Source organism: Columba livia, chromosome 11 (assembly GCF_036013475.1).
Source record: "Columba livia isolate bColLiv1 breed racing homer chromosome 11, bColLiv1.pat.W.v2, whole genome shotgun sequence".
NCBI classification, from domain to species: domain Eukaryota; kingdom Metazoa; phylum Chordata; class Aves; order Columbiformes; family Columbidae; genus Columba; species Columba livia.
This window is the reverse complement of record NC_088612.1, coordinates 19,537,174-19,556,071: the sequence shown is the minus strand read 5'-3', so window position 1 is coordinate 19,556,071 and position 18,898 is coordinate 19,537,174. Positions and strand designations below refer to the sequence as shown.

The 18,898-nt window shown below is 50.7% G+C and overlaps 2 protein-coding genes across 11 annotated transcripts in view; both read right to left on the bottom strand.

Annotated features, from left to right (window-relative positions):
• The window catches only part of SEMA7A (semaphorin 7A (JohnMiltonHagen blood group)), a 26,639-nt gene extending 17,641 nt beyond the window's left edge, over positions 1–8,998 (bottom strand). For 2 of the 6 annotated variants that reach the window (XM_065077082.1, XM_065077083.1), the window contains exons 1-2: positions 8,898–8,986; positions 7,543–7,626 (exon numbers count right to left, since the gene is read on the bottom strand). Coding sequence is in view for 4 of the 6 variants with exons in the window: in XM_021280260.2 (XP_021135935.2) it covers positions 3,225–3,336 (112 nt within the window). In the remaining 2 variants the exon portion in view is untranslated. Of the gene's footprint in view, positions 1–3,224; positions 3,425–3,507; positions 6,147–7,542; positions 7,627–8,897 lie in introns of those variants that run through there. The other 4 variants (XM_021280260.2, XM_005513027.3, XM_065077081.1 and 1 more) reach the window with 4 other exon arrangements.
• On the bottom strand, positions 8,939–18,898 carry UBL7 (ubiquitin like 7). 5 transcript variants are annotated; one of them, XR_010475474.1, is made up of 13 exons: positions 18,579–18,858; positions 18,205–18,428; positions 17,547–17,666; positions 16,818–16,900; positions 16,610–16,694; positions 15,947–16,004; positions 15,278–15,411; positions 15,036–15,085; positions 14,178–14,345; positions 13,840–13,962; positions 13,421–13,575; positions 10,070–10,131; positions 8,939–9,015 (listed from the first exon to the last, which is right to left on the bottom strand). XR_010475474.1 is itself a non-coding variant. In XM_065077097.1 (12 exons), exons 2-11 carry the CDS (start codon positions 18,386–18,388, stop codon positions 13,438–13,440), a joined length of 1,143 nt encoding a protein of 380 aa, XP_064933169.1. In that variant the 5' UTR covers positions 18,389–18,428; positions 18,843–18,898; the 3' UTR covers positions 10,312–11,620; positions 13,421–13,437. The 5 variants fall into 5 exon arrangements, 4 of the variants coding, with proteins under 4 accessions (XP_064933169.1, XP_064933168.1, XP_064933167.1 ...); XM_065077097.1 differs by lacking the exons at positions 8,939–9,015; positions 10,070–10,131 and adding an exon at positions 10,312–11,620 and having other exon boundaries at positions 18,843–18,898; XM_065077096.1 differs by lacking the exons at positions 8,939–9,015; positions 10,070–10,131 and adding an exon at positions 10,312–11,620.

Genomic DNA, 18,898 nt, shown 5'->3' with positions numbered 1-18,898 from the left:
AACTATCAGATCCCATCCTACACCAAGGTGTGAATGCAGCAGGCAACCCGAGTTTGTCTTGGCTCTACCCACGTGCCAGTAAACAGGGACAAGATAATCTAAGGCATGGCAGTAGCTAAAAATGATTCCTGCTCCGTGCCAAAGGCCCCAGGCTACAGGACCCTGACCCAGCCCTCGGGCTCTGTGTTGTCTTTGCAGCGCTCGATGCTCGGTGACATTCCGGTCAGCAGACAGCCAGGCTGGGATCCTCCATCCGGAGGGGCTGGATCTGCCCATGTTGTCACCCGGAGAGCTGGGGACACAGCGGTCTCCCTCGCTGCTGCTGGATCAACACGAGTAACCACAATATCTGTGCTGACAGGCAAAAGCTCAGTGTGGGATGTGAATGCACCTTTTCAAAACAAAGCCCAGCTGGTCAGCGTTTAGTCAGGAAAAAAAAAATCCACAGAGGCAGAGGGAGGAGAGAAATAACAGGGAAGATAGGCAAGAACACAGTGTGCAAGGTGGAAGCACTTGCTTGTACGCCAGCCCCGGCTGCTACGGCTGAACTTACTCCCACTCTGCAAATCTCAAGAGAAGGGAAACTTGCCATTTATTTACAATCTGCCTTCGTTAGGGTGCTGGGAAAGGTAACAGCCAGAAGAGACTCCAACCTGGGTCAGCTGCAAAGGGGAAGGGGGACAAAGCCCTTGTCAGTAAGAAGGATCTGCAGCACTTTAGATATGACCAGTGGCCTGGAGCTGACCTCAGCCCTTTGCTCTGAGTCCTGCCCTAAGGGGAAGAAATCCTGCAGAGTCAGACGTGTTTTCAAATAAGTGCTTACCCAGCAGGACCCAAGCACTGGCCTCCTGTGCTGGCTGGGAGGGCCCTGGGGACCTGTCACCCTGCCCCCGGTGCCAAACGCTCCCAAGCAGGTGTTGAAACGGGGCTGATCTTCGGGAAAAGCGTGCCCTTTCCTTACCCCTCCTGCACTGCAGCATTGGGGAAGCAAAATAAAGGCAGAGCAGCAGCTGAGGCCTCGGGGCTGGCTTTAGATGCATAGAGCACTCATAAAAAAGCAGATCTGCACAACACGGTGCTCCAGCCACCCACTGCCCCAAGTCACCAGGACTGGGAAATGACTCAAACCCAGGCAGCTCCATGCATCAAGACAGGTCAGGGCTCTCTCCCCGGGTCTGGTGAGAGGAGCAAGCCTGAGAGATGTAGTTTTACCCAGCACTGATTTCCTCCTCTCCCCCAGCACTGCAGCCTGGGGAGGGATCCCACGCACACCGCCAGCACCAGGAATCTCTTCCTTCACCCACAGGGCTGGACCATCTCTAGGTGTCTTTGCTGATCCTGCTGTACCTGGAGCTAGTGATGGGCTGTGGCGTGTAGGAAATTTAATGAGGTGAAGAGCTGCCAACTCCCGCAGAGCCCGGGGCTGAGGCCAGTGCTGCACCACGGCAAACGCAGCCCCAGCAGCACCACCCACGCGAACGTCCCGTGTTGCTGCTTCTCTCCATCCTGCTCGAGCTGCAAATCGAGCCCTGCAACACCATCACCCCACAGCGAGGGACAAACCTCTCTATGGGGACACAAATATAACCTGCAGGTTGTCCTAAAGGCGCTGTGTCTGGAGCAGTGGGGAAGTTGGAGAGGGCTCCCATCATGTCCCCTTTGTCCCTGTCCCATTTCTTCACCCTCCTCCAGAGGCTCCTCACCCACAGACCCACTTCCTAATAGGCAAAGGCTACACCAAGCAAAATGTGATCTGTGAAACAGGACACGTGAATGACTCTTAATGAATGTGCTGCACAGCTGCATCTCTGATATATCCTGAATTGAAATCCCTGAGCCTGTGTCCCAGCTAAGCTCTCAAAAAAAGAGATCAACACAAGCTGATCCCCTTGCAGGGACATGTCCTACCACTAATTGCCTTCTGGTGACAAATCCTCGCTGTGTTTAATGCTGGGAGAGCCACCCTGTGACACAGATGCAGGGAAAGGCCACAGGACCATGCTGCATGGCCATGGCACGTACAGCCCACGCGGACAGGTGGAACAACCACCCAAGACCTCTCTTCCCGCTCAGCACATCTGTACTCGAGGACAAGCATTTCCAAACGCACCAGATGCCGAAAATTCAACTTTCCCTGCTTCATGCCCCAAGCAGCACAGGGGACACGCGTGACCCCATCCTCTGTTCAGTCTCAGGCTTCGTGCCTTCTCCCCCGCTTGCGTCCCCTTTTCCGGGGGGAATAAAACAAATGATGCAGAACTGGGAGAAACCTTTCGCCGCCCTCCCTGCCGGTGTCTGTCCCCTTTATGCCACCAGCATAGGTTATACCTCCGAGCACCCACCGCCCTTCCCTCTGCTCCCGGCCCTTCACCCTCAGGCAGCCATCGCCCCGAAGAAGGGAGTAACAAATAACGGCAGAAGAATAACAGATGGTGCAGAATAAACCAGAGGAAATTGGTGTCCTCTGAAGTTGCCGGCGAACAGGGAACACAGAGGAGCTGTTGTACTGCAGAGCAGCATGAGATCTGCGGCTCCGCTGAACCCGCCGGCTCAGACGAACAGCAAAACCACCAGGGACGTGATGGGGGCTTTTGTTAAAGCCTCCCTGGAGGGTATTAATCAAAAAGCTTGGAAGACACATGATAAAGTCATTAAACATTAGCCTGCTCTTTTCAACACATGAAGCTTGGGCTGTGCTCTAAGCTTGCCCTTGAAAACATTTCTTTGTTCGGTTGCTGCTAGGATAAGATCTGATTATTAAGTCATTGCGTGCCATTTCAGAAATATATATTTTCTCAGAGAACAGAAATGCTCTCCAAATATTTACTCACAGAACTCTTGCCACTAACAGGGTTAAGTACATCAGATGAATAAGAACATAGCTGTATTATGCAAATACACTTCTGCATTCCTCCCTGCAAGTTAGGGGAAATGGTTATTGTATCTGTTTCAGGGCTTTTTGACAGCCTTTAATACACCCAGATTGCAGGAAAATGTTCGTTAGAATATACAAAGGAAAGGACTTGAGAAGAGAGACCTAAAAATTCACTTAAGCAATCAAGGAAGCCAGAAGCCCCTTCCTGAGGCCACAGGCATTGGAACAGTAGCCAAAAGAAATAAAAAGACCAACTCTTTTCAAAAGACACGTCACTGGTAAGAAACGCACGGCGCAGCGTCAGCTGCAGACGCTGCCGCATCTCAAGGTTGCGGCTGACGGGACTCACCTTGGGGAGCCGCGATGATCCGGGGGTTCACCTTGGAGCGCCCCGCCGCCCCTGCGCCCAGCTGGCCCAGCCACAGGGCCACCAGCAGGGCGACCGGCCACCTCCTGCCCATTTCTATTTCTGCAGCGAGCACGGATCCCGAGCTTGTGAGCCTGACAGCTGCATCGCTCCCTGTACAAAAGAGCCGGGACAGCCAATAGCTTAAAAAGAGGGCGGGGCTTCGGTTAACTTAGGAAGCAAGACAAAAAAAACACCCCAAAGCGACTCATTTATTATTTGGTACCTGCACTTTTGCTGGGGCTGCGATCCTCCTTTTTTTCTTCCCTTTCTCCTGTAAAGGAAAGGTGGGAGCCTGATGGTTTTTCTCAAGCTGCGGCTGACCCAAGCCTCGCAGTCAACTTATCACAGAGCGTCATTAGAGGAATATTAAGGTTGAAATTACTGAAATAAGAATAAAAATAGGTATGTGTAAGATGGAACAGCAGACCAAGGGCGCAGAGAGCGATAACAAAGGATGCCGCTCCCAGCTGCTCAAATAAAGGGATGTGTCGAGGCCATAGAGCCGTGCTTGGATAGAGGCGGCAGGAGCAGCTCGTCGATAGAAGACTTCGCTCTGCCGTTGGAAGGATGCGGTGTATCCTGTGTGCCAGCCCTCTTCCTGCTAGTGCTGCAATCAGATAATAGCCAAGGGCAACTCATAGTGAAATAAAACACTGCCGAGATGAGATTCAGTCATTACAAGCCAGCAGGGTTACAAGACAAACAGAGATGACGGCGACTCAGCTGTGCCTCTTATCCCAGTTACACAACCCCCTTGCCAGCTGAAAAAGCACCCATGGTAGTTGTGGGTGTGAGCGTGGGAACGAATGAGATCCCAGAACACGGGCGGAAAATCCATCGGAGCTGGGGTGAAGAAACACTCCCTTCCCTGAGATCCCGCTCTAGCATTGTGACATGAACATCCTCCGAAGGGACAGAGGGCTGCGGCGCAACCTCCGGAAAGTCACTTTGCTTTACCAAACCTCCTCATTCCCCATCCAGAGGGCCAGGAAGGGCTGATGGTTTCTGTGAAGCGCCGGGAGGTTTGTTAACGAGAAGAAGGTGGCATTACGTGCGAGGAAAGTGAGGTCGGACGTGACCAGAATAGGAGAGCCCCACGGGGAACTCGCAAGGATGAGAGACGCAGCTGCGCTCTTTAAAGTCGGCATTGAAGCTAGACCTGCTCCTGGAGGAGATGAGCAGCGGCAGGGCAAAGGGGGCATTTTGGAGGAAGCAAAAAAAAATTAATGAGCTGGCTAATGGTGAATTTTAAGGACCCACGGGAATTTCCCACCGGCTCTAAGCACGGGGTTTCATCTTTTTCTTTAACCAAATATCTGCTTGGGTAATTACTGTGTGATAACATACAGATCATCTCTGGTTTCTCGTTTTTGGACATGGTGATTCCCAGTCTTGAACCATTTTGTATCACTGCTCGCCTCAAAACAACTGCCTGTTCACCCCGCAGAAGCGGCTGTACTTCCCTGCTGCCCCCCTGCTCCCAGAGCTGCTAAACCTTGTTATCTTTTGTTTTCTTGCAGAGCAGCCGTCCTGAAAAACATCTAATTCACTAAGACTCTTTAACACAGTCATGAGTGAAAAAGAAATGTCGTTTGTAAATCAACAGTCTAAGCCACACGACCCATGCAGGTTTCTTAATTAACACAGGGACTTAGCATTTTGCATTCACCCTAAATTTGGGCTACACGATGAGTTGCATACGCTATTATCTGCATTGCCTTTTATGACATGACGCAGCTGGCGAGCTGGGAAACTGGCTTTTAACTCCAACTCTTGACAAAGTTGCCAACTGGAAACACAGAAGGGTTCTGATCAGAGATGAATGAGGAGAGTTGCTGCCTTATTAGAACAGTAAATCCTTTGCTTTTCCCTTTTCCTTACCCCTAACTAACACAGCTGGGCATTCTGCATGGTTGGCTTTTAGGTTTTTTTTCCACTTTCAGCTAAAAACAATGCTGCCATGTGGAAAATTCAGCTTCAAACTCCCCCAGGAGTTTGGAATTGTTCAGCTCGGGGTTCTTTCTACTTCAACACACGATACGCTCCCCATCTCTTGGACCATGAGCTGAGCCACCCCATGAACACAACTGTGTTGTGGTCCTGGATTCAGAATGATGCTGTAGCATCTTTTGCTAAGCAAGAGATTCAGGACGTGTCTTGGTGCGTATCAATCAAACGCAAAGCCGTGCAAGATCTCCGCACACCAGCTCAAAGAAGCCTGCAGTGGGGGAGGAAAAAGTGGTAGAGGTGGAACAGGCAAGCATACACAAGCATCCCACCCAAAACATGTGTTTCAACTCTTTAAATGAACGGTCTTCATTAAAATAGAGCATTCACCCAAATGCCTTTGCTCCCTCCAGAAGCTACAGCTCCCCTCAGTGTCCTTTTTCCGCCCCACAAGCTCCTTTGGGCAGCAGCGTGAGCCATCAGCCGGGCTGCAAAACATCACGTCACTGCACAGGACGACCTTGGGAAAGTGGATTCTGCACACAGGCAAGATCTAGGGAGTGGCACGACCCACACCGTGCGATATAACCCCCCCACACGGGCAAATAACCCCCCCACAAGCAGGGCTGTTCCACGGACGCACAAAGCGGCACAGCGCAATGCCGCACATGTTGGATCAAGGAACAGCCCGGCTCGTCCGCTTTGGGGGAGACTAGAGCTGATTTCAAGGTTGTTCCAACCCTGTACTAGTCTGCAGAGTGCTGAACACAGCAGTGCCACAAATCCAGCCAGAAGCCCATCCTGCATTAAGTACATAGGCACCCAGGTCAAGCAAGCACTTCTGCAGAAGTATTTGTTTGCTCAAGACCCACTCAGCCACATGCCACATCCTCCCCTGCGTCCAAGGAGTGAGCACACAAGAGATTCAAATTCCAGGCACACCCCCAACATTTAGCCCCCCCCCCCCTCCTCCTACACAGGTTATCGTCTGCTTCACTCAAGTATCAAAACTGCTCCAGTGCAGTATTTCCAGATCACGCTGCTCCATTCCAACATGAATCAGAAAGCAGCTTCACCCAAGTATCTGGTAAAAACCATAATAACGCAGATTTCCCCGAAGAGGAACAGTTTTATTCATCACTGCAGAGGAGACAGACTGCTTGAATGTTTGTGGCCCAGGCAGCCTATAATGAAACCTCCCGTTTCAGTTGGCATTTTTTCATTAGAGAAGAGCAGGTATGTTAGAATGTTATTCATTACGTGTCACAAGGCTGGGACACGAGTATAAATGAGCATTATTGAGATTTAGAAGACCAGAGCTTCGATTTCTTACCCCTCGCGCTTCACCTTTGGGAGCAAGTAGACTCATAGGAATGAACTTTGAGAGGGGAAAAAAGCTAAATCCCACTCATCGTTTCTTTTGGCACTGACCAGCAGGTCTTTGAGTCCTCAGATGACAGAGTGAGGTGGGAACAAGTACAAACGGATTGTTTATCAGCAAACTGCTGCATCCTGCTCGCAGTACACAAATCTTCAACTCGCATTCCTCACAGAGCGCTACCGAAACCACAACCATCCACTAACGGGCTCAAAAGTCCTCATTGTGCTCAATGCCACTCCCAGGGCTTTAAAAATGCCTCAAGGAAGTTGAGAAGGAACCATGTGCCCCAGAACATCTTGTTCTAGTAGATCAATGCCTTTGACTTACCAAAAGAAGGCTGTGCCAGAGCAGTCTCATGCTCAACTCCTCGCTGGGACTCCCGTTCTTCTGTGCTTTCCCCTCTGCTGCTGAGGAAACCCCTGGGGCTCACCCCAGGCAGAACCCCCCACACCAGAGCTTCACGACACCTTTCGCTGATCCCAGAAGCTTCCAGAGGTCCTGCCCCAAGACCAGCCACAAACTCGGCTCATCTAGATGGCCTCAAACGCCCATTTGATTGGCAAATGCATTTCACGTGGACACTCATCACATTAATGAGCAGCACTATTGAGAGCAATTCAGTGAGAACTCACTGATGGAGCAAGAAAGGAGGTAAAACAGATGCCCACTGGTGACACAGACTGCCAAGAGCATGCACATCCCTCGAACAGTGATGCTGAAAGGCTTTAGGAAGAGTAAATAAAACCCGATGCAGCGTCCTTCCCAACTAAAAGAAAGTTAAAACCAGAAAGGACAGAATTAAGTTGCTTTGTCAAGATCACTCCACCATACGCCCACCATGAGAGCAGCATATTGATATATTAACGCCGTACAGCGTGTCAGCTCTGACTTCCCACCGTGGCACAGCAGGCCGGGCTGTGTTTCGCTTACCTGAAACTCCCAGCGTTTCTTTTCTTGACCGCTGTGCTCCTCTGCTTCCCGGCAGGGCCCGGGTTTCAGGGCAGCATCACTCTCCTGCAGGAATAGTAGCATCTCAGCAGTGGGCAAAGCAGCATCCTCTGCATCACCAATTCCCATATCTGCCCATAAACAAGCATAAAAGTCTCCCTGATTAGCTCTACTGAGTTGCAATTTAAGTCCATGTTTTTCTCTGGGGAACCAAAGCAAGGCACCTGGACCCCAAGAAGCCACTTTGAACTGCTGCTGGGAAAAACGCCAACAGAATCTCTTCCAAGCTGGCCAGACACGCAAGATTAAGTGGAGGCTGCCCAGGAAAGTAAACTATTTTAAAGATTAAGTTGTCCTTGTAGCGTTCAAGTACTTCCACAGCGCTATCTGTCTCGCCAGGAAGGCAGTCATCTAAGTAGTGGTCTATCTCCTTCTCCTCCTTATTTTGGCCCCTGCTAGCCAGCCCTGGGCCAAATGACGCAGACCATAAGTGTCTGCAGTTCCCCACTGTCCTTGGCTCTAAACTCCATGTCTGCCTGGTGACACAAAGGCTCAGCACCACAGATGCATTGGTTTTTTCTTTCTGCCAGACTTGGGAATCTTGCCATGTCTTCCAGCAGGAGAATGGGAACAGCTCAGGATCTCCCCGCGTGCTGGACCGTTTGACTGATTTTCCCCCCCGCCATGACTTGTCAAAACTCTTTCAAGAGACCCTGGCCTGGGCAGGGAAGAGCTCCTCTTTCTTCCTGCCTCTCATCTGCCCTTCCTTATACAGGCTTCCTGACTATTATATGTTCCAATCGCTCCCACACAGCTTGTTTAGGAAAGCAACTGCAGGAAACCATAAGCAACCAGGTCACAGGCTTTTGGGAGGAGAGGAAAAGAATAATAATTACAAAAAATGAGGTGGAAGAAGAAAAAACGGACCAGACACCAGCTGGTAGGATCCATGGAATAATTAAGTCACATGCAAGTGAGGATCCTTTGAGCTCAAAGCATTTAATGCCAGGAGCTACACCTCAGAAAGGAATCCTGCAGAGACAGGATGGTCAGCACTCCTTCCCTGGAACAGGGCCCTACACAACCCAAATAACACAGAAGTAAACAGTTTGGGGCCTGCTCTGGGGGCTGGCAGCACACTGAAGGGTTACAGAGATCTGCTGTCACCAGCGACCCTTTCTGCTTTAGCCAGATTAAGTGACAATTTTCTACCTGACTCCCATAGCTGTCCTTGTCGCCTGTTGCTGCTTCAGTGGCCACAGCAACCCCAGGTACCCAAAAATGAAACGTCAGGCACCATCACCCCCTCTTTGGAATGTGACAAGCCCACAAGTTACCTGTGCCACAGTCCCACGGCTGCACCTCATCTCCTTGCAGCTGCTCAAGGCTCTTGTGGGTCACAGACCTTAAACCACAGGACTCCTCGCTGGGGTTTCACTCCTCACTAAAGTTTATCTGTGTTCAAAGACAAAGAGTCCTGAGGGGTCCGTTAACTACTAACACCTGATTTCTAGCCCTAAAAATCCCTAAGCCTCAGACCACTGGATGCTGGGGAAAAGAAAAAAAGAATCTAATAGAGATGGATTTTCTCTTGTTCTTCATTTTTTCTGCAGGATGTTATGACCACTGGAAGAGGACAGGAGACTCTGACTCTCATCCTCAGAACCCATTTGATGCTTTTATCACCCCTGGAGTGGACACCCAGAGCTCCCCAGCATCTCCCTCAAACTCAACACCTAAAGTTGAGTTGACCATACTCTTAAATCAGCACAGTATTTATTTCAGCGGTAAGGGGGGGAAATATAAAAGCTTCCAAGTGATATTGGGACAACCCTTCTGCTTGCTGGAAGCCTGGAACACCCAGAACTCAGCTAGGGAGAGAATCTGTGGTCAGAAATGCTCCCCAAAATCCCTTGTCTCACCTTAAGACCATTAGGATTTTTTGTTTCGTTCTGTTCAAAGTTCCCAGGCTCAGTTCAAGAGGACTAGAGTCAGGAAGCTTTGTGTTCAAAGCCAGTAGCTCAGCCATTGTATTGACTTCAAAGGATTTATCAAGGGGATGTTTATCTTCTTCCCTCTCAACTTGCCTTTTGCTTACAATATTCTTAAACTCAAGCATCCTTGTAGGGCAAAACCAGAACTACAGGTACTACCATAAATCAAAGGGTTATTCATAACCACTGTGATGTATAAATATTAGAATACTATAAATATAAAACAAAAAAGTAGGCAATAGAAATATCTTCATGGTGTGACATTGTCAGAACATTTCTGCTTTCACCAAGTTAAAATAGAGTCAAGTTGCCTTAAAACTGCGCTGGTTTATTGTGCTGCTCTCCAGCTCGCATTGGCTGTACAAAGGCTGCTTTGATGGCTATAGTCACAGAGCTCCCCTTTCATCATTTCTAAAGAAAAATGTTGATTTGTGCTAGGAAGGGGACCAAGTCCCACAGGACACAGCTGCTGGGAAGCTGCCCTGTATCACTTGCCCTCATGCTTGGGCTCTCACCTTATTCCTGATCAGTTGTCCCAGCATCGGTAAAACTCTTTCCTTCTTCCTGGCAAGTTTGCCTGAGAAAGAACAAGATTGCATTATTGCCAAGGAAATCCCACCAGGTCCTGCACGTTTGTTTGTGGATGGAGCTGGACAAAACAACAACAAGAGTTTAAGGTGCTCTGCTACCTTGTCCAAGTGGGGAATTGGTTCCTGTGCCAGGGTCCTGCAAGCAAGGGACACACACAAAGCCCCTGTTTGGCTGGGGGAGCAAGGAAGAAACATTTATTCTGAAACGTGTGAGAGGCTGAGGGGGGAAAACCTCTCCAACAGTAATCATTTGTATCCAGAAATCAAGACTGAAGAGCTTGAAAGTTTGGCTGTTCAGCATCTGATCCAACAAACCACAACAGGGAGACTGAGTTTGCACGTAAACAGTTAATACCTCAAACACCAACGTGTTTTTTCCAGGGATAGATCTTGCTGGTTGCATTCGCTTCACACAGGGGAAGGCTCAACCGTCATTGTGGAAGCAGAGGAAGACACGAGACGGGCGGTTACGCAGGGTGAGGTACCGCAAAAGCCATTGGGACATGAAGCCTGGGGGATTCTGCTCTGCCTCCATTTGACCCTTTTGCTGGCAAGTCAGCACCCCACAACAGCACTTTGCTCCTCATGGAGACAGTGAGCTCAGGACTGTCGTCAGCAAAAAGAGACATGGCAGAAACGGTGATAAAGCAAACAAAGTGCTCGAAATAGAGAAGAAGAGCACATAGAGTGAGAAGCATGGATCCCAGCCAAAGTGCCAGCCTCTGCAGGTGCCACCAGCATTGATGGTCAAGCACCAGCACAAATAATAAGATTTACTGAAAACACAGGAGGACAAACAGCTGCTACTACCAGCCCTGGAAACACCCGCTGTCAGCGCTTCCCTTGTCAGCTCTGCTCCTGGCAAAGAGGGAACTGAACCAAAGAAGTTTCTCTTTGATGTCAGAGCCAGAAAGCCCCTCCTGAAAGCGCTTACGTTAGGGAACCGCGGCCTGACCTCCACCTCTGCCAACGGGCCAGCCCAGCACCTCCCAGCACGCAAAGGATACAGGACACAGATAATTTGAGACCCAACACGTACAGATGCGCCTCTAACATGAACTTGGACATAGTGAGGAGGAGGGGAAGGTGTCAGGGCAGGGGCACCAAGGATGGACCACAGGGAACAGGCATCGCAACTTGCTCCTTCGAGCAAGAAGCAGCTGCAGAGCCAGTTTTAAGTCCCTTTGAGCTCCTGCAGGAAAGTTTCCCTTCCTCCTCCATCTCTCTTCCCATCCCTGCATCTCTAAATTTGCCTGGTTGCTGAGCACGTCTATTCTAGGCAGGCGAGACGGGGGAAGCGAAGCGAACGCATCAGGCGCATCGTGAACAGCATCGGTGCCAAGTTCTCCTCTGCTGTAGCCAGTTCAGGCAGAGAATGTGTCTGATGTGGTGCTCCAAGCCAAGCAATGCAATTTGGGAAAGAAATCAGGAAAAAGAGTTCTTTCCATAGAAAACATCCAGGCAATTCACAGTTGTCTAGGGACACAGAAGCAGAAATAGCCTTTATAAGAAAATATTTAATACAAAATACGGGTCAAAGTAATCAAACTATAAGAGCAGTATCAGGATAGCATAGAAATACCGTTTTGGGACACCAAGGGCCCCAAGCTGGCCTAAGCTGAGAACTGACATGGTACAACAAAGCAAACTAGTGGTCCTGGTCCCCACGCAAGTCCTGCTGGCGCTGAGAAAGCTCTGGGAGAGCCTGCAAACGCTTTCCAGCTTTGGGCAGCAGCTGTGATACAGCTAATCCTCAGCCTGGGAGGATTGAGAGCTCACAGCAGGGAGGGGAGGATGCTCTGCATATGTTGTCTACTGCCCCAGCAAAGAATGAAGGCACCAGCGATAGGAAAAAATTAATCAGTTTTCATCCATAAAAATCACAGCCATCATCTGGACTGGGTTTCCGAAGCAGATAATGAGGGCAGTTACCCGGAAGGGTGTGTCGAGTCAGGAAAAGCCCCTAATGTCCATCACATCTTATCTCCTACATATTGAAAAACAAAAACAGCTCGTCCCTCCTGAGAGACTTAATCCTCTCGACAGGATTAAAGTCGATCAGTCAAGGGGCGACCCCAGAGAGAACAATTCAGCATTTGGTTGAGATTGTATCAGCCAGCGATCCTGGAGCTTGGAAAGGAATTAAGAGGGGAGCCCGGGCAACCTGAAGGTAGGAAAGCATTTTCTGCTCTTAGCTTCCCTGCTAACGCACGTTGGCAGTTCAGACAAGCCAGCTCCCATTTTCATGCCTCGTTAATCTCGATGGAGTGAAGCCAAGCCCAGCTCTGGTTCTGGCTCCTCTCAGCTCCCATTGACTGTAATTACAGGCAAACGCCTTTAATTGTCTTTGCAGCTCAGGTCTTCGGCACTTCGAAGGTGGCACCCAGGATTAAAAGATACTTTGGAAAATATTTACTGCAGCTGGACTGATCTGTGTCACAGACAAGACAATTCTCACAAATCATTTGTCAGTACCTCACACTCTCTAGCACTGCCTCAACCCTTGTGCTTGTCATTTTTCACTTTACTGTCACCTTGTGGTGGCCATGAGCTCCTGCACCTGTACCCTTGTTCTCAGCCTGCAGGACTCTACCAGCCTTGCCCAACACAACCGAGAACAAATAAGGTTTCTGCTAAGACATGATATTTCTCTGCAGCACCTTCTTGGAGAATATCTGTAGCATAAATAGTTCTTTAGTCTTGGCCTAACTCATGGCAGGACGGCTGTGCAGGTCAGCTGCAGCCCAAACGCTGCTCTCCTGACTAATAGAGAGTGCCCTCTGCTGAAATAACTACCATCCTACAACAGGCAAAGCATTTTCTCCGGTTTCCTTCACTCAAGGAGCACAACCCAGGACAGATCACAACCCAAACAACAGGCAAGTGAACACAACCCATTTAATCCAGTCAAACACAGGGAGACCACAACAGTGAAACGAGCTGGACTGAGGCATGTCAGGTGGGCAGGAATGAAACAACAGGCAGGAGAACATGTCGGCAGATCTAAGACGGCAGAACCGTAGATGCCACAGCTCTCCAACACACAGAGCCAGCCCTTTCTCCATGCTGGACACAGTTCTGAGGTCTCATCTCTGGTAGCCAGAAGAAGGAGGCTGGAGAGAGGTACCTGGAGCTGGAGGAGCTGCACAGTCCATGCTCTCAAACACTGCCCGCCTGCAAGGAAAGGAGCAGCCACCCCAACTGCTCCACGCTGAGAAGAGTTTCAGGAACAAGTCCCAGACCCAGGAATGTCACAGCTGCCTCAGTGCAACTCACCAGTCCAGCCCAAAAAGCTAGGGAGCCCCACCAGCAAAGATGAGCTCCAGGGCTGCCTGAATGTCCCCTCCGGTGGCTTGCAGGGCCCGGAGACTTAGTTCATCATCGTGGATGCCCATGTCTCGCAGCTGCTGAAGCTGTGGTTGCCACTGGCTCTGCAGAGAGGAAACAGAGCAAAGGGTAAGAACAGAAACCAAAAAGCCTTCTCTTCCACGCTGGATTCTCCCAACTGTCCCTAGCTCACAAGTACAATGCTAAGCACACAAATAGATCTGGAAAGCTCAAAGTCTTGCTGCAGATCCCCCAAATCCACCCCTCCCACTTCCACCCAGGACTGGACACCACATCTAGGATACAGCTGGAGGAACCACCTTCACCCCAGGGCTTCCCCGGGCTCCAGAAGAGGCTGAGGCACCCACCTGCAGGCTGGGCTGCCCTGAGGCCTGCAGGGCATGTTGTAAGGCCTGGCTGAAGAGGTCATTGGTGATGGGTGTCCCTGACTGGACACTGGATGACATTGGGGAGGTCCCAGAAGAGTGGCCCTAGGAGGGAAGAAGTCGCATGTGGATCAGGAGAACATTTGACACAGGAACTGGAGCCAGCTGTACCCCTACTATCCTGCTTCCCCAAGCCATATGGAGAAGAACCCACAAGAAAATAAACCAGCGAGGGCCCCCAGATCTGAGCAGGACTTGTGCTCGCTCAAGCGTTGGTTTTCTGGCCCAGGAGCTCCCCAGCTGCTGCTGTTCTGTTATACCTGGGTGCCAGGGGTGGGTGTGTGGGAGCTGCTCTCTGGGGTGCTCGCCAGCGCCAGTGCCGTTGCCAGCTCACTCTGGGTGATCGGTCGGGGTCCAGCAGCCCCAGCATAGCCAAGAGAAGCCGGGCGGGAACCAGGAGTGCTGCTGGACGGCGTAGATCTTGTGCTCTGCGTGGAAATCAAAAAGGAAACCACCTCTGACATTGGTGTCCACGTCCCAGTAAAATCTGGCTCCATGTTGGTGTCCATGTCCCAGTAAAATCTGGCTCATTTGTAGGAAATGGATCCCCAGGGATGAACAACACTTGAAACTTGTGCAGAAACACAACAGAATGGGATGTGCTTTTTCCACAAACTCGGCTTTTACAAAGCTTTGGAAACTGGCAGTAAACCCTTTTAATATATCACTCATCAGCTTAAAACCAAAATGGTATTAGCCTATAACAAAACAATTACCTGTTGGCAGGCACTTTTTTTTGCCCAAGCACGTAATTTCTTACTACAAATGAGAGGAAAATCTCCCTACATTACAGAAGGGCAGGGAACAACACTCTCAGGCTTCTCACCTACACTCATTTGTGCACAACTCCGGCTCTGCATCAATTTGACTATGAAGGTGTTTACTCTGAGGCCAAGTGCTGCTCTGTGTTGAGCTTCTGCGTTGTTCAGTTATGATCCTACCTCGGCACTCAAGAAAATCCAAACACAAACAGCATTCACGCACATCATGATCAATGCTTGTCTCTGCAACACCCCCAGGAGCCAAAGCAGCTTGGGCCATTCATGAGAAAATCTTAATTACAAGTTAAACCCTATTTCAAGTCCAAACCAGCTGTTCCACCCAATCTGGCCACTTACCTGGTGGAAGTCATCTTCATCATCAGAGAGACCTTCAAACAGAAAGCCACCTGCAACAGAAAAAAGGACCAAGATACACATAAAACTGGGTGCTGGCAGGAATTTAGACAACGGGATGAGAATCCCGTGGAGTCCTTGGCCACAAAGCCATTCTCAGCCCCAGCTAATGCACCGGTTTGTCTGCAAATCCTGCAGCACATCATCTCTGCAGGTTCCCCGCTCCTCTGTGCGGCTGAACGTACCCGGCATGTCGCGGTAGGAGCCAGAGGACATGCCCCGGGAGGACGTCTCCGGGGCGGGGAGTGGGGTGCTGCCAGCCACCGAGTGCAGAACCAGGACAATGGCGTTGACAAGCGCGGGGTGGGCTGGGATTAGCCTGGAGAGACAGAGCGGAAGAATGAACATATACACAGGGCAACTAAACAAATAAGAGGCTCAATTCTGGCAAAGAATTTATAGCGGGAATGGCAGAGCCACCACCAGCTCAGACGCTGCCTTTGGTTGTCCAGTAAAACCTTGTTCTACACAGGTGTAGAAACTGGGGCTTCCTGAAGATTCCATGTTTACCCTCCCAATCTATATGTCTCCCGTATGCTCTCATGGGAGCAACTCTCTGCCGTGAGCAACCAGATTGGGATTTGAACCCACGATCCGGATGTAATTATGGCCCTGTCTCCCACCAAACAAACATCCTTTGGCCTAACCCAGCAGCGGAGCTTAGTATCGAAGTACCAGTTCTCTCCTTCCTGCTGCTCAGAAAGAAAAGTCTGACTCTGAATCTCTGGCCTGGTGTATCTGTACTGACAGGCAGAAGCAGAAGTCTCTCTCCCACTCTGAGAGAAGTGGTCTTACACAATGTAGAATGCAACAAAAGCATCGCTTAGTCACTGCACCAGCTTGTGTGAACTTACGTGTCCAGCATGTTGGGGTCTGCAAACACTGAGAAGAGATCCTTGTCCTGCAGGACTCCTGGGAAGGACCAGGAAACACGATGAGTAAAAGACAGGATGCGAGAAACAAGAGCCAGTCAAACAAAAACCATGGGAGAAACGAAAATAATTAATTGTTTTCCAGGAACTGAGTCACTAGCAAACACCAGAAATACTCTATTATTGTTCTCTCTGAAGCCTTTTACATCTTTCTGGAGAGACTCTCAGTCACAGCCTCACACCCAAGGTTTGGGGCTTTCTCAGCAGACCCCACAGGCTCGTGCTCCGTGTTACAGGCAGGACCAAACGTGGCACCCGGCTCACTCCAGCCAGGCCGGGACTCATCCCATATTCCACCTTTCTTGTAGCTATGTGCCCAAAAGGCCAGGGACTTCCCAGTCCAGAATGAGCGCGCTAGATTTAATGAATAGTTTTGTGACATTCTGCAGCAGCAAGAAAGCATCTGTTCCCCGCTGTGCTACCAACAGGGTACAATGCCGACACCTGAACAAGTGTGTGCTCTTCTGCTCCACAAAAGCAGAAAAAAAGACACTTTCTCCAGAGAAGGGGACTTGTCCCTTCCCTGTGTCATGAATTAAACACTGACTACCTTTATTTGGCTTCCCTCAGATCCTCTGGACTCACCCAAAGCCACAGGGTCGCTGCTGAGGCCAGGAGTAGCTACAATGATCTGATCCAGCGACTCCTTGTTCCCCAGCATTTTGAAGACCTGCCGGAGAAAACAGGAGCAGATCAGCAGCATCACAACAACGCGGCTCTGCTCAGGGCCTCTCTTTACAGAGACGGGACAGACAAAAGACACCCCCACATCACAGCGTGACGCTGCACTCACTGCGTCTCTGTAGGCAGGACTGCTGTGCAGGGCGGTGTGAAGGACTCGGAACTCCCGTACTGCTGCCACCTTATCCACGGGCTCTGCAGGAGAGTAAAATAACAGAACAAAACACAGTTCTCCCTTTTGCAGCTTTAGTAACTGTTTTACATGCCACTGGGAGTTCCATGCTGCAATAGCGGTGGCAATTCTTTAATTAACCTGGATTTGACAGAGCCAGAGAGGAAGGACACGGACTAACAATTGTGAATGTCTCGGTACAGTCACCACGGCTTAACAAGGAACCGCACTCTCAGGTTCCAGACGTATAAAAACACACAGCTATATTCCCCTACGTGTACAAAAGGATCTGTAGTAAAGTAACAACTCTAAGCTAACCCATCTTAACCTACAGGCAGGCAGAGAAGGAACACACACATGCCTACTCATCCCTCCAGCTGAGTAACCGATTGCTTTGTCCCCGATTCTCTGGCAACACACTAAAAATGGGTCACAGCCAATTAAGGAAAGAATTTTTGCTTTCCACATTACATCACTCATTCCTTAACTCTCACATCAGCACAAAAACATAATGCTCATTTGCTGCTGTAAGAGGTGGAGCACTCCCACACAAACACACCCACCAGTTGCTGCTCCAAACCTCACATCAGCCTCCTCGAGACAAAGTTCCTTGCTCACAAGAGACTCTCTGTTGAACACATCCCCAGGAGAACCCCTTCTTCTCCTCACCTGGCTTCTGATCAGGTTCAGGCCAGGACTTGCGCAGGACATGAACAGTGGAGCCAGACTGGATGCCATAAAAATCCAGCGTCTGGTCGTCCCTCAGCTTACGGCCGCAGTAGATCAGGTCTGGGAGAGAGAAACGGCTAAAGATAAATATCTGCAGCACATTCAGAAAGGGTCTGTGGTCTTTAAGTGAGGCTGCCTGGGGGTTATTGTTCCACATATGGAGCTGCCTCATCTGCTCAGCAGCACAGCAACTCCAGAGCACCAGGAAATCACACAGCTGAGGTTCAGGGAGGAAAACACAAAGCTGACATTCTCAAAACGTGACTTTGCCACCTCCTTTGTTAGGACCTCTCACACGGTTCTCGTAAGAGCCCTCACAAGGACACATTTGGGTTAGCAAGTCAAAACACATCTTAACAAGGGCACTGACGCCACAGGAGTCCTGGAATCTCCAAACATGGAACAAACTATCCAAATCACGAGGTACTAAGACTGCTGCAGCACAGGAGAGTCCCTGGAGCAAAGCCCTGAGGCCCCACACCGGGGTAGTGCCAAATCTCCCCACCAGCCCCAAGTCACTGACAGCAGGATGCATGTCACACAGGACAAGGGTGGCCCCGAGTGTCAGGACCTGGACAAGGACCCTGCCAACACCTACCGATGAGTTCGGGGTCCGGGACGGACTCCTGCAGTTTCCCAGTGATGAGCTGCTTGAGGTAGGAGATGCTGCACCCACCCAGCGGGCACTCGCCCAGCTCCGTCTGCGGCAAACGCAGGATGGATTTGGGGGCCAGCGGCTGATCTGCCAGCTTCACGGCGATGTGCCATTCGGGCAGGGACATCGCAGCCTTCTCACCGAATGGGGCCAAGGGTCACAAAGTTCTGGAAAAGGAGGAAAACAAACCAAAGTGAGATTCTCCCCCAAGCAAACGATAAAACCTTATAAATTCATGGGGTAAGGCTTTGCTGGGCAGCACACGTGAAACTACCAGGAGGGTCAGTCAACACACAGCCACGCTTTTAGGTTCCTACCTCGGTGTTCAGCCACACCTGAAGTTACCAGGGGGGCAGGAACGGCCCAGCCGGCCTCCACACTCGGCCGAATCAAGAGCAAGGCCCGGCCCGGTTCTCCAGGCACGCACAGCCCCCGAAACCCCCGTTTCCCAGCACGGCGGCGGCGGAGCAGAGGGGAGGAAGGTGGGGAGGAAGGTGGACAACGCCCAGGGAGGGGTCCCGGCCCCCGGCCCCGCTCCCGCCGCCCCTCAGCTCCGCTCCACCGACATCCCTGCGGCTCACCGGAAGCGGAAGTCCTAGCCGGCCGCGCGGTGCACCCTGGGAAATGGAGTCCGCCA

Excerpts from the sequence above, each read along its gene's own strand:
- UBL7 (XM_065077097.1), bottom strand. The coding sequence starts at position 18,388 with ATGTCCCTGCCCGAATGGCACATCGCCGTGAAGCTGGCAGATCAGCCG. Across the intron at positions 16,005-16,609 it reads CAGCGACCCTGTGGCTTTGG|GAGTCCTGCAGGACAAGGAT; the intron begins GTGAGTCCAGAG and ends GGTCCTTCCCAG. Across the intron at positions 14,346-15,035 it reads ATGAAGATGACTTCCACCAG|AGCACAAGATCTACGCCGTC; the intron begins GTAAGTGGCCAG and ends ATTTCCACGCAG.